The 27,001-nt window shown below is 43.1% G+C and overlaps 1 protein-coding gene across 4 annotated transcripts in view; it reads left to right on the forward strand.

Moving 5' to 3' along the window:
* The window catches only part of RAD51B (RAD51 paralog B), a 679,511-nt gene that overhangs the window by 428,858 nt on the left and 223,652 nt on the right, over positions 1-27,001 (forward strand). Inside the window, exon 9 of one of the 4 annotated variants that reach the window (XM_080809117.1) lies at positions 19,550-19,673. The exons of the other annotated variants lie outside the window; for them this stretch is intronic. Coding sequence (XP_080665243.1) covers positions 19,550-19,584 — 35 coding nt within the window. The 3' untranslated portion in view covers positions 19,585-19,673. Of the gene's footprint in view, positions 1-19,549; positions 19,674-27,001 lie in introns of those variants that run through there. 4 annotated transcript variants of the gene reach the window in all.

A 27,001-nucleotide genomic window follows, 5' to 3' on the forward strand; every position in this document is an offset into this window, starting at 1 on the left:
TATTTTGTTCCTGCCACTTAAAGATCAGTGCTCCATATTTAGTTCTTAGAAATGTTCACAGATCCTTTAGCGAATTATCTTTCTAATGGACTAGGAAAGCTATTCTTACAGCGAGACCCTTCATTAACTAAGAGAGTGCACAAAATAGCACACGTGCCTCACCTAGGAAGGCAACTCTGTGTCATCTGTCTGATGGGGTGTGTTGGAGACAGAGCAGCCCTCTTCCCAGATACTGAAGTAGAAGCCAACATCAGTGCCACTGGCACTGGCTGTGAAAGGAACCGAGCAAGGTCATCACTCATCGTCAGCCTCATGATTCAGAGGGTCGTGCATCAGAAAATGGCAGGCTCAAGGGTAAAGAGCATTTATTTTCAGGTAGGAAGAAAGGAGAATCACAAAGAGGTAGAGAGATGTGAAAGGCAAAGACGAATCCAGCTGGGCAGGAAACAACACTGCATCTTCCAAGAGCAGAGAGCCAAATGGTTCCTGCTAGATTTAGCTTTCATTTTATCTGGAGATGAAAATCAGAGGGTGGATGAAGGTGCGAGTGGTTCTTCCAGGCCGCTCCATGCAAGGGACGTGGAGGTCTCTGTCTGTGCTTGGAAGCTTCCGCAGTATTTTCCTAACAACAACAGTAGTAAAGAGTGTAGTTGCTTTTATCACATCTTCCTAAAGAAGCATTTTTAAATGCAGTGTTGTTTGTTGTAAAACACTGCAACTTCTGGGAGAGTCAGGCTCTCTGCCTGAGAGCTTGTGAGGGGATGGCCACAGAGCCTCTGGTGTTGGCCACTAACTAGTTCCTCTAACCAAAAGAAATGAATACTTCTAGCTGTGATGCTTCCGGAAATTCAAGAGAGTGTGAAGACATTACATAAGGACTATTCTTAGACACACCAAGACAGTATATGTAAATCAACTTGACTGTCGATCATGCAAAACATAATTTGATTAATATGATTTTTTTTTTGGTAATTTTATTTTATTCTGCTATATTTTGTGTTAGTTTGAGACCATGGTCAGGCGTGGATATCTTTCATTTAGATTCCTGTTTTCTGTAATTCAAGGCTTTAAAAATTAATAAGTTTTGAATCAGCCGGTTGCCCCGTAGAGGCTCCTGGGGAGACTTGTAAACGTCACGAGGTTGCCCTGTCTGTCCTGTGTAAATCTCTTTGTCCTCTGGCAGAACCTGGGCACAAGACACCGTGTTCACTCCAGGGTGGAATGGATCCCATCAAAACTCTGTGAGCTGTTTGCCCCTCAGGCACCCAAGCCTGATTTCCTATCACCCGATGAATTTTTAAATGTTCTGTATTTTCATCCTGCCTGCTTGTGCTCTTTAGGAAGCCAAGAAGCCTGTGAGCCACCTGAAGTCTCTGAACCCAACATAGTGGACAACTCTACGCTGTTGTCAGGACAATACAGGTCTGAGTGCCAGAGGGAGGACCAGTCAGGCTGAAGGTGAGGGGGAAGAGGGCAGTCTTTTTAAAAAGCAGATGGCCTTTCTCCCTAAGGAAAGCGAGTTTGTCTAAAACAAAAGAAACTATAGGGTGGTGAGCAGCCTTGCTTTTTCGAACCCGGTTCTAGCCTTTTCTTTAGCTTTTCCCCTCTTAACTCCTTTGTGAGCCGTTTCACTTCCTCTCTCACAGACTTTTTCAAGACACTACAGTCATGGCACAGCCTCTTCTGTGGAGTAAGTTGCAGTAAGTTGTTCCCCGAGCTGGGAGCCCCTGTCTCTGTCAGTGTATTGGAGATGTACCCATTTAGATAGAGTGGCCTTTCTTCCGTTACCTCGTACCTCCTCACCTCCCATTTGTCCAGCCCTGGACACCTCATCTTTGTATACATGAAACTCACTCCCTCCAGGAAGGTTCTGTGCGTGGAGGAATGCAGACTAGGGTGTTGGTGCCATGTCCACTTTATTAACTGCAGCCCAATATGCAATCTAGTAGGGAAAAAAAGACAAGACCAACAAAATCAATTTTAACAGACCACCTCTAGGCAGCTTTGTCTGAAGAGGAAATTATTATTTTTTTTAAAAAGGAGACTTAAGTAGGCCATTTGGGAAGCAGACGATTACTATTTTAAAGGCTCGAAGTTCTAGCATATGTCTATGCCCTTTTTCCCTCATCTCTTGCAGATAGATAGTGGTTTATGTCAAGAGAAAATTCAGGGGAAAAAATCCTTTTTTTTTATTCCCAGGAAATCTGGCCTCTGTGTTCTGCAGCCAGTGATAAATGACAATGCCACCAACAGTGACCTAGGACATCCTGAATTCTTGCTCTTATGAAGAGCTTGCATTCTCTTTTCAAAGGGTATCCTGTTCCTATTGCAATCCTTGTGCTATCTCAGCTCAAGATCATCTTTCCCCCCTCTGTTATCATACTTAAAATAGCACCAGTGGTGTTTAGAAGACTCTACACATAGATGTTGATGTCATGGCCGGGGGGTGGGGGTGGGGAGGGGTGGCGGAGACAAGGGCTGGATAAAAAAACAAAGTGGATATTGGCCCCAAACATATTATAATTCAGCAAAGCGACCCATTGAAACTCAGCTCTGTGATTTCAACTCACGCTGTAGAAATCAAATAGTATTTTGTCATTTGTTGGGTTAACTGAGTGCTGTTCATCCACAAAGGCCCCAGTCCATATAGAATAACAATGCCATGAAGGAGAAATGTGTTTTAAGAAAACAAATGCTGACAAAAGGCGTTGCACCCACGGGTAAGTTAGATACAGAGCAGCTGCTTCTGATGAGGAAGACTGAGTCACTGGTCGGCACTGACACTACCCAGACAAGCAGGAAGAGCAAAATTGGGTTCCCTGGAGCCTCTTCGTTGCTTCGTAGCCAAAGTAGAACCAATCCACCATTCTGTTTTCCTGTTGTCTTCCAGCTGAAAACATGTCGTAAACTAAAGTCTAAGGGAAGAAGACTCTGTTGCTTTGCCTTTGTTCTGTCTAGCCATCAAAGCAAAGTTGGTAGGAAAGCCAAGACCCTTCAGTCTTAAACCCGCTGCCGTCTGACAGTGGTTCGGTCAACAGGTGTACCTCTCTTTCCCCTTGAGCTAAGGCAGTTGGTTGGACATTCAGGGAAAAAAACAAAAAAACAAAAAAACAAAAATGTAGAAACCGCTTAAATAGTTCTCAAGGCCCAATTAAACTAGGATGTCTGGTTATCAGTTCCTTCCACAGCATATGGATTTTGCCAGCCGTATCATGAAGCTGTTACACTTTCTCTTTTTCACTGTCTTGTTCTGTTTGATTCGCTTGGCAATGTCATAGCCTTTCTGGCTGAAGAATTAATGGAAGATAAAATATCGCTAGGAGCAATTTGGATAGTACTGAAAATATTAGGAAAGAAATGGAGGGCAGGGCCATTATTAACAGAATAGCCTAGTTATAAGTATTAAGCTTGGAACAGAAAATTAAGTCATTGGGGTTATCTATGCAAAATGCCTTTGTTTTACTAACCATAGAAAAAGCCCTTGCTTGGGGTGTCTTGAGGAGTCAGAACCTGGGGCGATTCCAAGCTCAGTGGTCGCTGTTTTCCAGCACTGTGCGTCAACCGCCAAACATCTAGAACTGTTTCAAAGTGCAGAGGGAAAGGGAATGATAGGAGTTTTGAGGTCTTTGCTGGTTTCTTATTCAAAATGTGACTTCAGTTCCAAGCAGCTGATTACAATTGCGATTGCTTATACCTGGTGAATTCTAATCTTCTGTATTGGAACCACACTGCATGTGGATGGGAGCCTTCCCATCTGCCTCCTTTGTGAATCTCTTCTTCTTTCAGCGCCTCCAAACTTGGGCCCCAGAGAGGGGTACGGCAGCTGAATGTCATGCTCTTGGGCCTTGGTCCAGACATGCATCTTTCTGGAAGGATGACTGAATCCCATTCTTAAATCTAAAGTTCCTCTTGATTAGCGGCTCCTTTTGTTTGTTGTTTTTAACGGCATCTCTGTCTTTCGTGGGTAGCTTACAGGGATGTGTTTGAGAGCTCCTTCCAGCTGGGAAGTTGCCCAACTCCCACCAGCTGAGTTGGGGGATGGCTTCCCTTTAGTTCCGCTGCTGCCTGTGGACTACAAGCACTGTGCTTCCAGCCCTGGCCACAGTGGCCCTTGTCTGCTGTGCAAATTTGGCTCTCTTCTCAGGGTTTTTGTTCTCTAGCCATCTGGGCATTTTGAGCACCCCTCTTATCTTAGTACCTTGGCACTCAGGACCACATGTTGTCCTATCACAGAGATGGGAACAAAGGAGTCCTTCACTTTGGGCCTGTAGTTCCCCTGGAACCATCATAGGTTGAGTGAAGAGGAGATTGTGAGGTGGGATAGGTCTGGAGTGATAGCAATGGTTTTGTTGATAGAAGGCCTACAGAATGGTGTGATGATCGCTAGGAGTGTTCAGGACCAGGTTTCCTAGCTACGGATTTCCTCCTTTTTCTGTTGGCTATTTTGAAGTCAGGGAGCAAGGAGCATAAAGACCCTGTGGCCTCTGATGGCCGTAGCCTCTCGAGGCCTAGCTGCCTAAGCTTAGGGGCCAGCAAGGGCCGTGTGCCAGAGGAGTGAACCACCGGCTTCTAAAATTCCTCCTCTACCTCCTCAACTGCTGATTTGGGTTTGATCAGAGTCATTCACTCTTCAGAGACGTGTCTGGAAAGATTATCCAAGAGTGCTGACAGCAAGTTCCCTATAATCATTCTGCCTGGAGACAAAGAAGCATTCGCTCAAAGGACAATTCACTGCCTAGTTTACTCCCCCTCCACCATGTCCTCTCTTGTCCCTACCCCCAGCCTTCTGACCCCTGTGTACTCATTCAGGTTGCTTGCCTTGTGCAGATCTCTCTTGGAGGTGGTCACTGAGGCACTGGCCAGCCAAAGAAAACACGGCCAAATGGTGTTAAGTCACTTCCGTTTAGACCTTAGTAGTTGGGTGGGGCTGCAGCTTCTTGAAAGGCAGACCTAAAATGCTTGCCTCTTTTCAGAGAATCTGATTTCATATTTGGCTGTTGACCACATGGTTACTGGCATTCATTCATATATTGGAAACCCAAAGCTTCCACATGCTTCATTCTACAGAGCAGTGTAATATTAACAAGACACATCTTGATTACGGAGCCAAAAATGTGATGCAACCTCATTTCACACCAAAGTGGGTGGGTGTATTTATTTATGTTTTAATGGTTGAGGCAGCAGACACAGGCAGGGTTGGAAATTCATTCAGGATCAGCCAGTGAGTCCAAGTTTTGATCCTTTGGTCTTCGTGACAGGCAGTGGTGGTCACTTTCCTGTAGCGCATACAACCACTGTCACTGGAACCATGGGTTCTAAATATGACTCCCTCTCCCCACCTACTGACACCACCATCTAGCTGCTGGAACCCACTCAGTTTTCTGTAGTGGGTACTTTGTGTGGGTTCCCCCAGAAGGCCTTTCAACCTTTGTCTCATTTTAGATGAGCATCTCAACCAAGAAGATAACTCTTCCTATGCAAAATGAACTCTCTGTTTTTTAGTTTCCACGAATCACCCACTGTCAGCCCCCAGTGCTCTGTCTGGCAAACTTAGAAGAGACAGTGGAGTACAGACTGATTGTTGTTCCTGATGCACGTGAATGATGCACTGACCTTTTACCTAATTGGTAAATGAGTGCAGAAGAAATGTATATTCTCTGGCACGAGCTGGCTCTACTACATGTTTAAAGTAAATGGACATTTTATTTCACATTAGGAGGAGAAACTTGGAGCAGCTTGGCAGCAGATCTGTGGTCAGGCAATTAATCTAAAAACTATAGCTTTCTTCTGCATAGGAGATTAAATACCCATCTTTAGTCAGATCAAAGAGAGCCTCTTGGACTATCTGATCTTTGTGAAAGGCCCCATGTTGGGCCAGCACAACAGTCTTAGAGTAGATTACTCCTTGTGTTTAAAAAAAAAAAAAAAAAAAAAAAAAGACCATTTTAGTGTGTTTAAATAATTTGGTCTGCCAGCTTTTGTAGCTCTTTAGATCCAAAGGAAACTTTAGTTTTATTTGTGCTGACTTTATATCAATTTACTACTACTAAGACAAGTCACTATCTCCTAGAGTTTGAAGAAAGGTGAATATTTACTGGGCTTTTCTGAATGAGAACAGAGTATTGCTTTTGGGGAGAATTACAATAAATAGCATCTTCGACTAATATGACATTTTCTTTAGGACATTAACAAACAAAGTTTATATAATCTCTCATTCACTTTCTTCGTATCTCACTGAGACAGTTTAGATACTGGTGCAGCCATAAAATGAAAAGAACCAAAGTATTAAGTTCGATATAGATGAATCACAAGAAAGAATGCAGAAATCTGGGACACCTGGGTGGCTCAGTCCATTAAGCGTCTGCCTTTGGCTCAGGTCATGATCCCGGGGTCCTGGGATCGAGCCCCGCGTCGGGCTCCTTGCTCAGCAGGAAGCCTGCTTCCCCCTTTCCCACTCCCCCTGCTTGTGTTCCCTCTCTAGCTCTCTCTCTCTCTCTGTCAAATAAATAAATAAATAAATAATCTTAAAAAAAAAAAAAGTTCAGACATATGTGTGATGGGAATTGCCAAGGCACTGCCTAGAGCTTATATATTTGTGACTTCTGCATTTCACCTACCCGTGAGTGTTTTGAGCAGTGTATGATTTGGGCCAGGGTGCAACAGGCCCACGGTCAGGCTGAACTGGACAAGCTACCATATGTCATATGCACCAACCTGGCACTAATTATGTACCAGTCGAGGAAGTGTTTTTTAAAACATGGGGGGGAGGGGCACTGGTGAAAATCCATTGGTGCTTTGACTGTGGCCTTCGTAGATACTTTTATAATTTGAAACCTTTCCTATGGCAGGCCCAGGGAGAGCTCTTTCTTCAGCCAACATGCAACATTAGGCAGAAGAAAGGAGGCCTTTCTGGCTGATTTGACCCGTGGGTGGGCCCTCTTCCACATGTTTCTAATTAGGGATGCAAGAGAGAGTAGATATTCCATGGCGACTCTCCTTTCCTTCTCGGCTATGAGATAGAACAACAGTGCCTTTGTGGTGACCTCTGCAGAGCTGTTTACATTTGGTGACCTGACTGAGCACTTCTGCCGGCCTGGACGCACCTCCTGGCTAACAAGGAACAGCCAAACAGCCATGCTATCTGTTAGGATGGTAGACCCCGGACGGCAAAATGAAAAATAAGATGTCATCCCTGTTGTTGAATAGTCTAAAGTAATTTTTTTACAGATTTATTGAGGTGTAATTTACATAATATAAATTCACTCATTGTAAGTATATAATTCAATGATTTTTAGAAATTTGGAGAATTATATCACCATCACCACAATCTAGTTCTACAACCTTAGCTGGAGTTATTTTGAAAATACCAAATAATCATAATTGGAATGTAGGTCCTGTTGAAGTGCAAAATAAATTTTTGAGGTGCTCTTGGGCTAGGGAAGGACACCCAACAAGTCACTGGAGACATCTAAGTCTCGAGTTTCTCAAAGTATGTGACGCTTTGAGATTAGCATTTATATTTCAGAAGACTTTTCCATATTTTTTAAAAAAGATTTTATGTATTTATTTGACAGAAAGAGAAAGATCACAAGTAGGCAGAGAGGCAGGCAGAGAGAGGGGAAACAGGCTCTCCGCTGAGCAGAGAGCTTGATGTGGGGCTCGATCCCAGCACCCTGAGATCATGACCTGAGCTGAAGGCAGAGGCTTAACCCACTGAGCCACCCAGGCGTCCCCACTTTTCCATATTTTTGCTCATCAGATAGTACGACTTGAAAGAACTGAGTAACCACTTGCTCTAGAACCTACCTCATATATCAACATCAGTGACTGTTTCTTGATTATAAAGAGAAGGTGCACAAGATGAGAATGTGTGGATCCTTCCCTCAAAAAACTCATAGCCCACTTTAACATCTCATCAAAGATTTGTTTACATGCCGCCTCATTTTCAGATATTATGTTAGGCACTGCAGACACACAGATGAGTGAAACAAGGTCCCTACCTTGAAAATTTAGAGTCTGTTGGCTCAGAGGTAATATGATAGTTTCACTATGATGTCATAAGTTCTGTGATAGAGACAAGTGCTGCGTAGTATCAGAAAGATACTGATGACAGAAAGGTCATCAAAGCAACAATTTCCTAGAGAAGATGTTACTAAGAAATCAAAGACATGGTTAATAATTGCATCAATCCTGCTGACATGAATTGAACACCTGTCCTTTGCTCCATTTGAACGAGGCTCTGTGAGATCTGGTCCCTGCCTCCAAGGGACTTTTGTAATTAGTGGGGGAAACAAGTCTACTATTACTTCCAGTTACATGTGATAACTACGTATGGGTGGAAAAAGCAAAATATACCAGGAATTTAGAGGCAAAAGAGAAACCATCTCAAGAAGTCTTTTTAGAAGAAGTAGCCCACGGGCTATTTCAAAAGCTCAAAAAGCTCAAAAGTGGAAATTTGACAAAAAGTAGGATTTCAGCAGGCATGGGCAAGCTTTGGGAAAACGTTCAGAAGAAAGGTGTGAGTGGAGGCTCTGAGGTGGGAGAGCTATGTTCCGAAAACAGTGAGTCATCCAAGATAGGTTGACACATGTGTCATACAGTCTACACTATTTGTATATATCTATGTCAGAAACAGGGAAATTAAGTAAATCACACACTATCACTTCCCTTGGCTGTATCAAGGAAGGCTTCCTAGAGAGGCAGTTCATCCCCTTATGTAGCTTTATGCCAAGATGATATGATGATTCGTTTCCTTCTTCAATTTCTTCTTTTATGATTCACCATGAAGCCACCACCTACTGGGCCACCATCAAAGCACCAGTGGATTTTCACTAGTGGTTCTCCATGATTTAAAAAGCACTTCTTGGACCAGCACATTCTGGGGCCAGGTTGGTGAGCTGGAACCCGTTCCATTTGTGTGTCCAGTTCAACCTGGCCATTGGCCTCTTGTACCCTGGCCCAGAAGTTCAATGTAATACTTGTAAGATGATTAAAAAAACAGCTCCTTGAAACTTTGGCTGCTAACCTTCGAAGGGGTAATTGCTGTACCTAAGTAGACTCAGGGAGTGGATTAGAGGTTTGAGAAGAAACAGAAGAAGAGTGGTAGCATTTGCTTAAAATTCCCAGGACTCCACAGGGTAAACCTACCTCTAAATTTAGGTTGCTGAGAACCTTGAACCTGGGGTTGCTTGGGCATATTTTGAAAAGTAAGGAATATTGTTGGCATTCAATCAGGAAGGAAAGAACCCAGTTGGTTTTGATATAACCAAAGAAGAGGGAGTTTTGCATTTGTTTGTTTGCATGGGCGGTCCACCTACTGTGTGGTCGTGTTTGCAACAGGGCCCACCTCTCTCTCTGAGGTCAGTGTGAACAGCCAGGCTGTAGCTGTAGCTAGAGACAATGGCCAGCACTGCTGGGCCTTGCCCTGTAGGCCCCAGAGGTTAATTTCATAGTCTTTTGTGGCATTGAAACTGCCAAAGAAAATGCTGCTTCATTTAGGGAAATATAATTTCTGTATGTGTATTTTTTTTTTCATGAGGGAAAAAGAGGAGAGATTTTTGGAAGAACATAACTTAGCTTTCTGGCCTTGTTAGACAAGCTAAAACAGCAAGAGGTCAGTGCTCTTATAAGCATCACGTCTCAAACGTCTGTCTACCAATAATCACTTACATGCCATCTGAGGGGAAGTCCCCTCCCATTGTTATTTTTTTGTTCTAGACTGAGATATTTTAAAAAAAAATCCCTGAGTGGGGAAATGATATTATTATTATTATTTTTTTAAGTCTGTAAATTTAGAAACTGTGGGACTTTTTTTTCTCTTTTGGTATTTTCCAATGCATTACTAATTATGGATGGGAGGTGACTTTGCTTTGCTACTCTCTGGGTTAGAAAAGGTACCAGGATGCTCAGTTAAATTTGCATTTTTAATAAACGACCAATAATTTTTTAGTATGAGTTCGTTGTGCGTATTGCACTGGGACACACTTATAGTAAAAAAGATTCATTTTTTATCAGAAATTTAAACTTAATTGAGCATCTTGTCATTTTAGTTGCTAAATCTGGTGACCCTAACTTACTTCTATAATAAAAAAGGCTGCACAAGAAACCTGGGAGTTTTTATGATTATTGAAGGTCACTATCAGTTTTGAACCCAGACAGAACAATCTAGGAGATCAGACTGGAAATAGAATCAGATTAGTCATACAAAGGTGGAAGGCGTCGTCCTTTCCCATTTCTTTATCTTTGTGTGGCTAGTGCCAGGATCCCTTTCTGTTGGGAGTGACCCTCCTAGCTCTAGTGGAGCTCAAAGTCATACTTTGTAAACCACCTGGATGACTTCTTTGTTCTGGCTCTAATTCAGATGATGAGGTCAGAAGTCCTTGGCCTCCACAGGGTAACTTTGGACTCTCTTGAATTCTTACTTGTATAAAATTCCTGTCTGGCCTAGTGAAGTGGGCTCTGCTTAGGCACGTGTCTGAAAATAAGAAAAGCCATCATGTACCGAGTGCCTCAAGGTACCATGCCTTTACCTTCATTACCTACATGAGTTCGTGCTGCCCAGCAACCCTAGGGGACAGGTTTGTTATCTTTCTGTTACAAATGAAGAAATGAAGGCCCAGAGAGATTGAGTGCCATGCTACAGTTCCCAGAGCCAAGGAAAGGCAGACCTGGGATTAGCATTCAGTTCCCTCTGACTCCAAAACCCCTTTATTTAATCTCTGTGCTACCACACGTGGTACCCCTAGATCCCCACTTTTCCACTGCCTCCTGGGCCCCCAGTTTGACTTGGCATTGGAGTCATCCCTTTCTCTCCTTGTTCCTCACTAGCTGGAGTTGATAGAGCACTTTTGCATCTGAAATTGGCCCTGAGTAATCTTTGTTCATGTCGTGCGGCATTGCAATAGACACAGAAATTTGGGCAAGGGGAGATGTTAACTTTGGATGTTTCCTATTTTATATGAAAATGATTAAACCAATAGGGGAAAAGAGCCCAGGAACTTTATTACCACAGTTTTAAAATGTGTCATCATTTTAATATCTTTAAAGAGCCTGAAGAGACTTTAAAGCATTAGACTGTAAATAGCTAACAGCTCCAAGATGGGCTTACATAGGAATCACATGATTGCTCCGAAATGGCCATTTGTCTACGTTCCGCAGGGCTGCCATAGTGCTTAGCCAATTGTCGTGACAAAGACAGAGACTCCTCTTTCCCACGGGTTCCCCCCTCACGGCTTTCCACTTGGTAAAGAAGTGGCAAAGATACAGCCCCTCACCATTTTCTTTTTGAACCAACGCTTGCTCCTCCTGGTTCACTTCTTTACACAAAATGATTTGTCAGCATTTTGAGCTCGTCAAGTAAAGCTTTACTTGTTCCAGCTGGGAAAGTTCATGAATTTATCCATTCCATTCCCATCATCTGCTGTGGCCACAGTTGTTAAGTGTAAAATATCTCTATGGGTGTGGTCTACCAAACATCCCAATGGCATTTTTCAAACCATGTGTGATGGACCCAGGGGTCTGGAAGAATGTCTTTCCTAGGGTCACACTGGAACACTGCCTCTGGTGAAAAGTTATCCCACCTTCCCTCCTCTGACTTCTAACACACCTCTCATCTTCCTACCCCCTGGTCGTCGTGTCCGGGTCTCCTTTCTTCTCTTCGCCTCTCTCTTCATCTGGCTTCACATCCCCCTCACACTACATTTCTCCTACTTCCTGTTTCCTTTCACCACGTACTCCTCAAAGTTTCCAAAATCAGATAATTCTAATTCTAATTCTAATTCTAAAAGGAAATTTTAAAAAATGGTAAACTAGGAAAACAGCAGATCAAACTGAAAGGGGTATACTGTTAGAATCTTCCTCAGCCCTACAAGTCTGAGAAAAATCATCTTGTTCTCTTCTCCGAGAGGAGGGCAGCCCCAGCCATTCCCCACTCCTCACATTCCTCTGCCCTTTTGGAACCCCTCTCCCCACTGCACATCTAACTTCGTCAATTCATACACTTGGACATTTTTTATCTCCTTCCTTTTGGGTGATGGAATGCTGCTGCCAATGGGACTTTCCGGAACAATTCAGTAAGTGATAGTCTTAGAAGATTTCAGAAGAAGCTCTGGAAAGACATTATTGGTTAGTCCGTGCCCTTGGCATTTCATTGTCTCTGAGGGGCTCAGAAAACAGAAGCATTTGGCCTATAATCTGCTCTTCCTTGGGAGCAAGAGAATAAATCCTGTATTCTTGTTTCCCCATCTGTAAGAAGGGTAAAAAAATCATCCTGACTTTGTAACATTTGTTGTGAGGATTCAGTGAGTTGACATTTACAACTCACTTAGAACAGCGCTTAGCATATAGTAAGCATGATATTAGATAAGTAAATATAATAAAGCAAAAAGAAACCACCCCCAAAACAAACAAACAAACAAACAAACCATAACGTCCTGTCTGACACCTTCAAGGCCCAAAATAAGTCCAAGTGGCATTTTGCAAGGACTGCACAATAACACATTCCATAATTTCACTCAAGGACTTTGACAGTCTGGTCTTAGTATACCTCTTCTCTCCTGTATTTGGCCAGAATTATTATTTGCCTTTCCAATTCATTCAGAAGCCCTTCCTCCCTCCCCTCCCCTGTATCCATCTGCCCTTGCTGCCCTTACCTCATACTGGCTGTCAGCCTGTGTGGCCCAAGTGTTACTGGACATCGATTTAAGGGCAAAGTCTTTTTCCTCTTCTAGATCATAAGCTTCTTTGGGGGAATGAGGGCCACATTTCTGATGGTTATGTATCATTCTTCATGCCCTGTGCATAAATGGCCATCTATCATATCAGTGTGTTTTGATTGGCTCATTTGAGCTTTTGCAGACTAGGAAATTGTTGGCCTAGAGGCAAGTGGCACCTCGTAGAATCCTGTCTCTAGGCCTCATCCATGTGTTCTGTTGAAAGCCCATTATCTCCCTGTTTTGTGTTAGGTTGATGGGAACCCCCAGGACAGGCCAGGGGGGACAAAGCCATTGTCAGGTGTATGCAGGGGCAAAGGGGGGTTGGTCCTGTGCTGGGATTTTAATGGGGGCTGAAAGGAGGTATGCCTATAAGCAGAAGGCTGCAGGCATTGGCTTGCCATGACTACCAGGAACGTTTTTTAATTAGCACCTTGTGAAAGAGTTAAAAAGGGACAGTTAAAATACATCTTTTTATTATGCAAAGCGCTGCCTCTGAAAATGTCCCAGCTTTGCAGGTGTAGTGGGTGAAGGACTAAACACAGAGCTGGGAAAAGCATAGTCACATGGCTGAAAGGTGCACAACGGAGAAATCAGCACATCACTCAGAGGCACTCTCTAAAGCGAGGCAGCGGAGTGTTGTCATGCATATCCTGGGCAAGTTTTTGTTGGGTGGAAATATAAAATTACATGGGAAAAACTGTTTTCTGTGAGTGAATTCTGGCCCTTCAGCACAGTAGTACGTATGTCCACACTTTTATGAATCTATTTACATGGACCTCCATGACCATGATGCTCTCATGTGTTAGAGATACAATTGGCAAAGACAGCGGAAGAATAAAAAAATACTACAGGTTTTTCTTTCCCCATTTGTGGGTAGTGTTTGATTTGGGGAGATGTATGGTTTTAGTAGCCTTGACCAGTAGATGTGGCAACGGTGAGAATTTCAAAACGGGAAGCAAGAATACAGAGAGGAGGACCATCTATTGTTTCTCGGGGCTTGTCTTCCCAGCAGCCCTCCGCGCAAAAGCTGTTCCTCCCCCCAGGAGAGCCCAGGAACAAGATGAATAGGCTTTCCTGACTGAAGACAGGAATACCCAGGGAGACTATGGGCTCTGGGAGCGGAAGCAGACGGGAGGGTGAAATGTTTGGTGAGACCGGCGCTTGCTAAGGCCAGCCAGTCAGCCTATGGCAGTTGAGCCTGGCTGCCTGTGCAGCCTAGGGCAGGACCCCTTAGAGGCCCAGAGATGTGGGCATTCGTTCACTTACGTCTTCATTCTGCTGCAGACTTTTACTGAGCCCTTATTATGTGCCAGATCCTGGGCTGAGCCCCGACTTGTGACCTCACTGGGCCTTGAGTCCAAGGCCTAGGCTGTGAAGGGTGGCGTTCCTTAGAGAACTGGGAGGCCTGCCAGAGAGACGGCACAGTGCAAACAAAATAGCCCTGGAGAAACTGAGCTCCGTGGCCGAGGAAGTGATGTCCCAATGCTCCACCTCCAGAGAGCGAAAGTGGGAGCAGAGACAGTTTTCTGAGAGGCCGAGCTTGACCTTCAACTGCAACGTTCATTTACTAAGAGAACATGGGAGTTCAGTGACCCTGCTGACCGGGATGTGCCATTGAAGCCAGCAAGGAGCGGCAGGAAAAGAAGCGAGAGAAGGAGCTAGCGCGGGCACCTGCAGTCACCAGCAGCCGGAATAGTTTACTAACCTCCTAGAGGAGCAGGAGTAAAACCGCCCCCATAGTTTTACACATTGTCACTCAATTTACAAGTGCCGGAGAGATCAGCAAGTTACATGTAGTTTACCTACAGTGCTGTTTGGGTCGATCTCAAGTAATCTCTTATTTGATGTTCTCTCTTTTTTTATAGGTTTTACTTATTTACTTATTTATTTTTGAGAGAGAGAGAGCACATGAGCAAGGGGGAGGGAGAGGAACAAGCAGACTCCGCACTGAGTTCAGAGTCCAACATGGGGCTTGATCTCACAACCCCGAGATCATGACCTGAGCCTGGATCCAGAGTTGGATGCTTAACCGACTGAGCCACCCAGGCGCCCTTGTTCTGTGTTCTAAAGTCTACTCAGACAGTGTTAGGCTGGACCATCTGAACCCAGGTAGACTGAACAAACTGTCTGCTCCCAGTTGACATTTGTGGGCAGGGAATACTCTTGATGAAATTTCCAGGCCTCATCTTCTAGACTCTCTGTTCATCCCCTGTAATTGTGGAATCACAAAGTCTTTATAGTGAATTGCAAAGCAGTTTGTCTTTCCCGGTATATTATGTGCTTTTTTAGGGTAGACATCCTATCCTGGTCATCTCCAGCACCTAGCATGGGGCCTGGCACATGGTGAGCCCCAGAATCAGGACTGTCCATTTTGGAGATGCGGGTGTCCCACCCAAGCTGACCCTGGGCTCACTTGACACACATTCCCTTCTGTACCTCCCTGCTTTCAAGTGGCATCTTCTAATGATAGAAAAGACTCTTCATAACTTATTTTCCTTTTATATCATGCAAATAATATATTTTAGATACAGACTTTTGTGTTTCATGGTGTAGATTAATGTTGAACGTACTTTTTCCTCCTAGAGTGTGACTATCCTTTTTACCGGTTACTTCACATTTTCATTCCTACCAATAATTTTTTTCAGATTGTCAAGTTTCCTTTTCCCTTGAAGTTTATGTCACTTTACTGGCTACTTTAGACCCGTTAGTCAGTGCTTTACCTCCCTCATCCTTGTGCCCTGCCACAGTTATTCCTCACAGCTCTGCCGTACCATGTTCTTATTGCAAATGAGGCACCGAACCTTCCTCCTCTCCTAGCATTTCTGTCTTCTTCAGGTGAAACTGGTTCCTGCATCTCTGCCTCTCCCAGCGCAGTTAGCACTGCCTTACACTCCAGTAGATGCTCGACAAACTTGTGCTCATGAGGTCCCATTAGTGAGTTGAAGTAATTAGTAGCAGGTATTAGCTCATTAAGGAGCAATAGCAGATGTGAGCAAATGCTCAAGCATTTTGTGGGACTACCTGGACTCTTTTTTTTTTTTTTTAAGATTTTATTTATTTACTTGAGAGAGAGAGTGAACAAGCCAGAGAGAGCATGAGCAGGGGTGGGGGGAGCAGCAGAGGGAGAGGGAGAAGCAGACTCCCTGCTGAGCAGGGAGCCCAATGCGGGGCATGATCCCAGGATCCCAGGATCGTGACCTGAGCTGAAAGGCAGATGCTTAATGGACTGAGACACCCAGGCACCCTGAAACTACCTGGATTCTAATCCTGAGATCCTCATGAGGGACTTTTATGACTTGGAACCATCTGCTAAACTTCCCTGTATCTCAACTTCTTCATCTTTACAATGAGGATAATATTAGTGCCTACATAATAAAGATGCTATGAGGCTTAGCACAGCACCTGGGCCCATAGGGACAGCTGTCATCGCCATCACCACCACCAGCCGTAGGTATTCTGTATCAGAAGTTGGAGTCTGGCTAAAGAAAGTTAAGTTCCTCTGGGTTATAGTCTTATGAAGTCTGGACTGGAATGGGCCTTCTTGGATTCCTCATGGAGTACCTTGTGCCCTGCCCTTTTTCTACACAGGGAACATGTCTGCTTCAAGACTGTGGAGAACATCTTAACTAAGATGTTGTTTTGTTTTGTTTTGTTTTGTTTTGTTTTACTTTTTGTCCTTGACCTCTGTGTATCTGTTGGTGTGTCAGATTCTCAAAGGGGGATGTCCATGACCCAGATTGGTTAGCCACCACTGAGGGAGCCATTGATGATATTTCTGTGAAGAAGAGTGAGAGGAACTGTGTACATAGCAGAAATGTACACCCTGGACACACAAGTGGGGCTCTCGACAGCGGTTACCATCCTACCGCCCCTTAGAATGTAACACTGACACGTCTCAGTGTTTTCACGGGCCTCTACTAAGTGCCAGGCACTGAGCTAGGTCTGGGACTGGAACCATGACTGAGACATGGTTCCTGCCATGGAGGTGCTCAGGGTTAGAGCAAATTCTTTTTATCTTTTATGAAACACTAACTGAATAATTTTATTACTCATTAATAAGTAAGACTTATCTCCCCAGTTGTTCTTACTGTGTGTTAGTACTGCCCTGGACACTCTCACAAACACTGCTGTTTGTCCCAGCACTACCCAATAGAAGCAAAGGGTGCCAGGTTGTAAGGATGAGGTCAGGATTTTTGAAGACAGTGGGGAGGAAGCAGCAGGTTTGTGTCAGTGTGATGAAAGCCAAGCAGTCCTTGTTCCAGTGCACTCTGTATCTGTGTCTAGATCGTTAGGAGAGGACTACAGGCAGTTTTTGTCATAAACCTCCTTATGCCTAGGCTTGGCCTGCGTTCAACTCTAATAAAAATAGCAGTAAATGTTAGGACTAGAAATAAAAGGAGGCACAGGTTACTTACTAGAACTTTTTCTACAACTTTTCCTCCAACTGAGTACATTACATATTGTATCAGCCAGGATCCCATCAGGATGGCACCTTAATTCGGATCATTCAGAAAACCTGAATACTAAAAAAAAGCCCTTGTAATGGAATGGACAGAGGTGCAGGGAGACCACAGGACTTGTGCAGTATTCTGGGGCCAATAATCATTGTCTCGTCAGTACCCCTAGACTGAAAGGGCAAGAAAATGGGCTGGAAACAGGAGACAGGGAGGCTGATGGGCAGGATCTGAGACTTTCTGTCAAAAGGCCTGGGCAACCCCACAGCCCAAGGCCATTATACCCCCTCCAGTCCCCAGCTAGCGCCCCCCAGTGGCCAGCACCAAGAAAGAGTCCTGTTTATGTGGTCCACCCAGGTCAGATTCCAAAGCAGACAGCAGGGTGAAGAAGGATGGAGACTAAATCTGGAGTGACCCCCAGGAGTATACCCGGAAGACATGTTTGCATGTTTGATTTTAGAGGTGGGAGTGTATATTTCAATTTTATCTGTTTTGGCAAGCTACATTTTTAATAGGCTACAAAGTATTTCTGCCATAGTTACTACCTCATCAATTTGATGATCTCAGTTATTTTTCTCAGTGTCTTATTAGTTTAGCCCATTGGGGGGTTGGGGAGAATTGTGTATAAATTAGCTTGTTTTCTTCCAGAGTGCACAGAGAATAAAAATGCTATTCTTCAGAGATTCTTTTTACAAAGAGAGTTGCTTCATTTCCCCTCCTCTTCACTGCTTTCTCCTACTATGCTTAGGCCAAGAGTATATTACATTTGGAGACTTCTAGCATGATGCTTCCCAAACCTTTCTCAGCCAAAAACTCCTTTGGGAACCCAACTAAACTTCCTGGTTCCCGTTTGCTTTTAATACCAAGGCCTGTATTACCCAACAAGGCTATTTTTATTGCTTACAAATATTTTTATAATTAGCTTAAGACTCAAGAAGGAACCAAAGGTAAACAGACTCTAATTATTTCAAGTTCTAACCAATATGAGTGGATAGTAATCTTTGAGAAGATATTATTATTAAAATACAGTAGAAGGTAGTCAAATTAAATATCGAGTCATAATTGCCAAGGAATATCTGTGACTCCAAAAAGGCCAAATAAACTGGAATTTAAAAGTTAATCACTGTGCCATAGGAAACATGATTATGGCGCATTTCAGCACAGTGTCTGGAAGTCACAGTGTGGACTCTTTGAGTTACTCACCAGTATTCATTCATCTTACTATGACAGTCAGCATAAACCCCTTAAGTCACTTTCAAAAGGTAGGTCATTTCCTGGAACAGCTATCCTACCTCTGTTCAGTGCCCCATAGAAGTGCCCCACTTCTCTATGTAGCCCTTTGACCCCTTCTCCTTTCATATACCTCGTACATCTTTATCCAGCCTTATATCTGTGGTCATCCTATTTTACTACACTGCCCTAAAGTCACTGCAAAATTCTGATCCGAACTTCACTGAGTTGGGGATCTAAGAAATGCTAAGGGAATTCTCATTATTGACTTCAACTATATGCTTTTTTTTTAGATCCATAGGAGAGATTTCTCTAATTCTTGGGTTGCCCTTCCTGAAATTCTATAGCAAGAACTGTATCTTCTCAGCCCTTTTCCCTTTGCCCTGCACCCCATCCCAACCCAGCAAGCATTTTCTTCTGTGCATTGCAAGGCAATGCTACTGTTATCCTTAAGTGTTTGAAGTCTTATGCTGGTGATGGACTAGGCCACTAGCCAGTGGATTCATTCATTCACTCTTTACTGACCCCATACTGTGTGTCACAGACCAGGCCACTGTGGACTCCCTGAAAGGCATGAGGAGAGACTGAAGGCCTAGCAGTAGAGTCATGCTGTGCCTCCCATGACAAGCTTTCCATCCTCCTTTTTTTTTTTTTTTTTTTTGAAACAGCACCTCTGTTTTTCCATCTGGATCTCTATCTGTATGGTTCATATGAGGCTGATGTCACCCTTCAGCTCTAGAGGTTAGCTCTGAACCTGGATCAGACCAAGCAGAGTTTCAGTGATTGGTTTAGGAATAAATATATGAGTCAAGCTAAGGGTAGGAGAATCCACCACAAGAGTGTGGCCGGAACTACAGGGAAAGAGGGGCCCCCTCTGTCTGCTGGGGTCACTAAACTGATAGAATGTAAGCCTGTAGCCAGCACTTAGGGGAATCCTGCTGAAGACCGCCAGCACTCTGAAAGCAGAGCTGAACTGTGGGGAAGATATTCCATCAGCACTCAAGCACTTGGTCCACCTACCTTGAAAGTGTGGCCCATTAGCAGCCCTACCTTTGGTTTTGCCCATCATGACAACTTGAGTTGGCACTCTGTCACCTATAACCTGGATTCTTAAGTAAAATCTCCACACATCTGAGAATTCAACCCTTTCAGGAACCTGCAGCCCCATGGAGACCACAAGCTACTAAGAAGATAGTACAGTCGGCTTAAGCTGCAAGTCCCAGAGAATGAGAGTGTTTTATCCTTGTCTTTGGCACTAGAAAGCAGCATGACACGCATATGGAATTTGGGAATCCCAGGAGGAGACTTGGGACTGATAACAAGGTATATCACCAGCTGCATGTGACATCTATGATTAAATGTTAAAGCCCTGTGAAGTCTAGGTTTTACCTTAGGGGGGGAAAAAGCATTCTAAATGATTTAGGGGTTTTCACATTTAAACAAGTTAATGTTAAAAATATGTATATTTTTTGATACCATAGTGAAAGAGGTCAGAGAATCCATTGTGAATGTGTGTGTGTGTGTGTGTGTGTGTGTGTGTGTGTATTTTTCAACTTTAAAATCTAACTTGATGGTAGCTGTGTTAACAGGAACCTGGCATGAAAAACTGAGTCACCGTAGTCAGCATTAATGAAATGTCAGTAGCAAAGCTCTCATTCAGCCAGTGTGCCTGGCTTGAGCCGGTGCATTTTGAGAGGATGTGGAAAGCAATTGAAATGATTAAAAGCATGGAAAATCAGATCTCTGAAGAACGATGAAAGTGGGGTGTTTAACCTAAAGAAAAGAAGATTGAAGGGAGAAAATAAATGGTACTTAGGTATAGGAAGAGTTCTTATAAAGAACAAGGTGGCAGATGCGGGCCTCCTCCTCTGAGTACATTAAGAAAAAAATGGCCTTAGACATTTCATTTGTACAGAGGAAGGATTTTTTTTCAAGCACATAGGATTCTTATAGTGGGTGAAGGTTGGACTAGATGACCTTTCAGATTCCTCTTCACTGAGATTCTGATTACCCGATCATGGATTTGCTTTTCAAAGAATTTTGAAACCACCTGCTGCATATCTTAAACTGTAAGATGAACAAACACTGGCTGGTTTGGTTTAGGTGTGGTTTCTGTCCAGAAGGTACTTCCAACACCCATAATGTGCCTGTAAAGAAGCAAATATCGTGTATGGACAAACAGTATCAGAAAAACAAAGAACAGAAACAAAAAATGTCATGATAAAGCCGAGGACTTCTATTTTCTACTCCTTCATTTGCTGCTGTTGGACAGGACATCATAATTCATTTCTGCATTAAGTATAGAAACGAAACCCATAATGTGATTGCTCAGCATTGGTATCAGTAGCCATGGAGGGCTAGAATTAAGTGTATGTGTTCCACCGAGTCTGGAGCATTTAAAGTTGACGCTGGGGAAGGATCTGGCTTCCTGCCTACTGTAACTTGACCAGACTCATCTGACATCCAGAGACTTCAAACCAAGACTCAGGAAAATGGATTTCACCTAGGGAAACAATTCTAGTTTTAACATGGAAAGGCTATTCTAAAGAGCAGTAGCGTTGGCATTATTAGTGCTTTGATGGACCCAAACCTATTTAAAAGTTAAGGTTAAGAAAAAAATTTCAGGGCCACGGGTTGCTCCACTTTCTTCTCTGCGACTTGGGCCATTGTCTCAAGTTCTGTGTGGCAACACAGGATGCTTTGTACAAGCACGAGCTCCCCGGGCTGTAGTTTTCCTGCGCCCACGCATGTGCTAATTAGCTCCACGACTGGGTTCTGCAGTTTCCTTGGCCACATCGCTGAGACACTGCCGTTTCCATGCATTACACACCAGCAGTCATTTCCTCCATGGAGCCCACATGGTCACTTAAAAGTAATTTATCCAGGAAGCTTTCCAACGTTTAAGTGAATCTGCTAATAAGCAGAGGTTGACTGACTTCTCAATCAGTTATTCTAAATAAATTCAACTGATAATTTCTAGATCTTAGTTTCAAGTTACAGGGAGTAACTGGGGAGAGGGAAGAATAGCAGGTCTGTGAACCAGTCGTTGAACATATTGGGGGAAGGGTTTGCTGAGTGTGGTGGTTTTGATACAAAGGGACCTGACAATACCCCACCCAAATTCATGTCCCAGTTGAATTATGCTAGAAAAATCAACTGAGAAGCACAGCCGAACAAGCAAACAAACCAGACACCTCTAAACAACAAGAATCCAACCTCCAAAAAGAGTGCGCATTATATGTTTGCTTTTTAAAAACTGATATAGAGACAAGAAGCTAGTTTCTAGGTTTATTTCTACACTTGCTCCCTGACCTCTGTCTCGTTGAAAGATTCAGGGTATCAGATTCTTGCCCATAATTTCCTTTCAACAGAAGTTACTGTATTACCCAACCCCCCCCCCCAACATAAATGGCTAGAACAGCTGGCTCTTTCACTCCTGGTATACACACACACGGACACAAAGGAGATACACACACACATATGTATAATATACATCTCTACATATAAACACACACTTTGGTCATTTATTTTTTTAGCAGAATAAAGGTCATTAATCAAAATACAATTCATTTTAACAGTCAGAGCTTGACACGAGATCATTATTTCAAGAAAACCCAAAGAGACTAAGATCCCTTTCATAGTATTGTTTTCTTTCTAAACCTCTGTAGGGTGCATGGCTCTTCTCCACTGAGAAAGTTAGGGACAGTGCCATGGAGCAGCCTCGTGGCCTACATGTGAAAAGACCCAAGTTCTCTCGGGGAAGTAGTTCATGCCACATATCCCCTCACCTCACAGAAAGAGAAGATTTGACATCGGTTGCATTCCCAAGTCTAGGCTGTCTGTAGTTAGCCCCAGGGCAAAGAAAACAAAAACGATTTCCCCCCACTTCTCAGAAGAAAAACTCAAGTGTGGAGAAATACAGCTATAAACCTTTCTCCAATTCCACGGCAGTTCGTTTCATCTGCTTTTTTCTGAAATGCTTTGTAAGCTAAGAAGAAACATTTTCAGTTCATCTCATCTATGTGAAACCTTTCTTTGGAAAGCCCAGGAGATCTTCATCCCCCGTGAGAGATGATGGCAAGGCTGGCATATATTTTTCCTTCCAAATGAGTAGGACATAGAGGTACAGCATAGCAGAGTGATCAGACAATGGCTGGACAAATGAAAAAGACCCCAGGAGCCCTGTCCACAACCTGTCTGCCCAGTGATTTTTTTTTTTTTTTAGATTTTATTTATTTATTTGACAGACAGAGATCACAAGAGGCAGACAGAGAGAGAGGAGGAAGCAGGCCCCCCGCTGAGCAGAGAGCCAGATGTGGGACTCGATCCCAGGACCCTGGGATCATGACCTGAGCTGAAGGCAGAGGCTTTAACCCACTGAGCCACCCAGGTGCCCCCTGCCTGCCCAGTGATTAACCAGTTAGTTAGCTGTTTCCTGACTAGAATCACCTCACTCTTTCTCCTGTTGAATGCTGGTTCTGTTACAAGCCTGCCAGCCAAGCACGTAGCTCCTTGACCCATTTGGGGGCAACCAGGGGCTCCCAAATTAGTCTGTAATCTCTGACCCTCTAGTCTTAGGAAATTAGGCATATTCGTATTCTATGAGTAAATAAGAAAATGGCAATCCAATAGAAAATTGGGCAAAGGCTATAAACTGGTAGATTGTAGAAGACGAAACTTGAGTCTTCGACTTTACAAGTCTTTAAGGAAAAAAACAAAACAAGTCTTTAAGGAAATAATAATAAATACAAAATGAGCTACCACTCTTACCCATCAATGTGGCCAAAAGAAACAAACACCCTACCAAAACCTGAACCAGAACCAAATAAAAAACTCCTCAATGTGGGTGAGCCTGTGAGGAAACAAGAACTCACATTGCTAATGAAAGAACAAATTGGCACAGTCGCTTTGAAGAATAATCTGGTAGCATCTAGTTAGACAGGAATGTGCGCACACACTGCAACCCAATAACTACCGTTCTACATGTGTGCCTGAGAGGTATTCTGTGCCCCACAGGTAAGATTACGTACCCACACCTCCATATTTGTATTTATTAAAAAAGACCGGAAGAATGAATACCAAATTCTTGATCATGGTTGTTACCAGGAGAAGGAAATGCAATGGCGGTACTTTGGCTTGATATATTTTTTAATGTACAAGACCAAGGATTATTTAAAGACTGAAGAAAATGTACAAACAGGGCTTGTTATCATTTTCTCTGTATCTTCTGAATGTAAAATGTTTGCAGAATTAGGAAAGAAGGTCGTCCTATACGCGTCTGTGCAGTCAGCACACTTTAGTCCTGCCGCCATTTTATGACTTGCATCTTTCCAGGCCCCCAGGCACAGGGGCTTTCCTTTCTGCCACCTACGTGTTTCACCACGACTGACTTACCTGCCTGCAGCTGCTGATAAACTCAGGGAGGGCGGTGCAGGTAAGACCCGACAATGTGGAGAACTGTAGGAGAGGCCTAGAATCTTTCCCTTTTCCCCCCTAACTTTTCAGAGAGCTGGAAAATTGCCTCAGGGATCATCTAATGTAATTATTTTGTTTAAACGAGGAAACTGTGGTCTGGAGAGGCTTGTTCAAATTCACCTGCTAACCAGCATAGGTACCAGATTCTGTGACTCTTGATTTTCCAGTAACAAAAGCTCTGGAATGTGGGAATAAATGGAAATTCTACTTCCTGAGCCTTCACTGTGGACAACCAGGCTCCCCACCCCAGGTTTGTCTTGTGGAACTAGCCATGAGGGCAGCCATACTTGAAGAGACAAGGAGAGAAGTGAGAAGTCTACGTGGTCACTGCATTCCGGGAAGCAGTGTAACAGAGGTGAAGAGGTTTATCAGACGTCACACTTTCCTGGGTGTGTATCCTGGCTCTTCCACTTCCCAGCTGTTTCACCTTAGCCAGTATTTAACCTCTCTGTGCCACTGTAAAAGTGAGAATAATAAGATCACCTATTTCAGGGGCTGTAATGAGAGTTAAAGAGTTAATGATGTACTGTGTAAGAATTGGTGTCTGGTATACGTGCTTGACAAATGCTGGCTATTATTATTACATCACTCGTAGAACAAACTGTTGAGGAAACTGAATCTTTAATTATGGTTCTGCCTTCTTTTGCCATAAACCACATACCTATCTCTCAAAGCTGTCATTAGTATCTTCCTTCATATTTGACTTGGGTGAGTCTCAGTTTTGCAGTTAAGAAAGCAGAATTTTAAAAAGTAGGCTATTTCGTGGTCCAGAACAATGTTGTAAATGTGTGATGCTGGTTGTGTTTTCTTTTCATTATATTTTGTCCAACACTTATTTTTCCCTTTTGGTACACGTGGGGCCACACAGAGGGCCGCTCGGCTGTGACACTGACCATAGGAGACAGCTCTTCCTGTTGGAGGTCTTACTGTCTAATACTCAGATTGTCATCATGATGCTCTCCAATCAATCACCAGCAAGTTCTTAACATTTTTCAAGAAGGAAATAGCCCCAAACTCCTGTAGTCATTTTGACAGATGCCTTGAACCTTAACATAAGATGATCACATATTTCCACTTGCTGCCAAATTTGTACCTATTATATGGAGATTTGTAACTCATAAATTAGATTCTCTTTTCCTGTATTAGTTTATGGAAACTTCTGCTGTTGTATATGAATTCCTATGTGACTTCCAGACATCAGCCCGTTCTCTGGTAGAGAATTCGTTCCCAGGCTTTGCATTTGTTCCCAGTGCCTCCTTCCCCAATAATGCAGTTCTAAAAGATGGATTTCTATAGGGTAGGATATTATAAATTTCCTTTTCATGGTTGTGGAAAAAATTTTTATTTTTTATAAATATTACAGTAAACTTTCTCATCTACCCTAGAAAAGATCCATTCTCTAAACCTGAGATAAATTCCTTTGTCAAAGTAATGAGAGGGTGATTTCACTTGCAGTCTTACTTACTAATTTATTCCATAATTTGGGTGTTAATCTTGCTGTCAGATGAATACAATCAACTTTTGGACTCAATTTCTTCCTGTTCAGGGAAGAATTTCTATAGCAAATTCCCACTTAATTGCCTCTTTTGTACACACCCACATCTTATTTTCATTTGTGCCTAGCCTAGCTCATTGCAACCTATAATTGTCCAGCTCAGTGAGATTTGTTTTGTTTTTGTTTTTGTTTTTTAAGATTTGATGCTTCCAGGTACCAAAATGACTTTGATTTAAAGTTGCAGGGGATAGTTTGTTGGTATGTAAATCAAACCTTAAATACTTTGAGGCCTCGTTCATGACGGATGACTGAAATGGACCACAGTTTGTTCAGTGTGGAAGTAAATGCTGAGATTAGTCATTTACAGTATTCGGCTTTGTGGAAGTGGTGTGCACTCTTCCATCCTGTGGTTATTTTTTTCCCTTTTGGCCATTGCTATCTTGGTCCAAAAATGTCCTTTTTCCTTTGATGCCTAGCTTTCGGCAGCTATTCAATGGTTGTCATTCCATGAGATCTCAGGTTGAGTTTTTAAGAATTTAACCTGTCCGGGCTCTGTCCCAGACCTGCTGAGTCAGAATCCCTAGAGGCAAGACAGGGGTATTTGTGCTTTTGAAAACCTCTTTGGGAGGCATTCAGCCAAAATTGAGAACCACCATCTTATTGCCTAGGTTAGAAATCTTTTGTTTGTGAATAATTGAAAGCCACTGAAATTGTCATAACAAAAAAGAGAAATTTACCGGGAGGAAGCAGGAGACTTTAGCAAAACCCAAGAGCATGAGATCCATCTGGGCTTCATAAGAGATCCAGACCTGGAAATGGAGCAGGACCCAGGCAGCTGCTCTGCTTCTCTCCATATATCAGCTTCCTTCTTTTTCTCTTTCTCTGCTGACCACTTTCACCGCTCAGCAAGCACTTGGCCAAACAAGGTACCTTTCTGGTACCCAAGTTTATGGATCCTCAGTTCAGTGGACCAGTCCAGACTGACTAGCACCTCTCAGTCTAAATTTCTGCAGGAAGATATAGTTGGCCTAGCATAGGTGATTAGATGTGCCCTGACTCCAGTCAGATAGCACTGTTCCAACGTGGCTGCCAAGGGCCCCCGTGTGTGAGTTCAGACTGGAGGCTGTTCAGATGTCTCAAAGTATTTCTCTATGCTTTCTGTATTCTTATTCTTATTCTCCATCCTACCCTGGCATCTATACCAAATAACTTTATTTCTGATTTCAGCCTCATTGCCAAAATTTTCACATTTATGGAAAGCAAGAAGCAACACTTTCCGTATATTAGGATGATTTAACCTTACGGAAACCACTAAGCTGAGCACTGAATATACTCTTCTCTGTGTTTAGTTCTCCCTTTTATAAATATGCATCAGTTTAAGTGTTGAAAAAATTAGAGCCTTGGCAAATCTGCTTCTCCCAAGTAGTAAAAATTGAAAAGTAGTTGAGTAAGATAACAGTCTAATGACATAGTCATTTTCTATGATGCGTATAATTTTAATCACCAAGATAATGTTTAAAGGAATTGAGGTGGTATATCACAGGCAATGCTGAGATGTGACTTTACAATGATCTTTTATAGAAAAGTCTTCTGCCTTATCTTTGTCTACAAAAGGGTTAAAATAAAGGAGGAAA

Source organism: Martes martes (genome assembly GCF_963455335.1).
Source record: "Martes martes genome assembly, chromosome: 7".
In the NCBI taxonomy this organism is placed as follows: Eukaryota; Metazoa; Chordata; class Mammalia; order Carnivora; family Mustelidae; genus Martes; species Martes martes.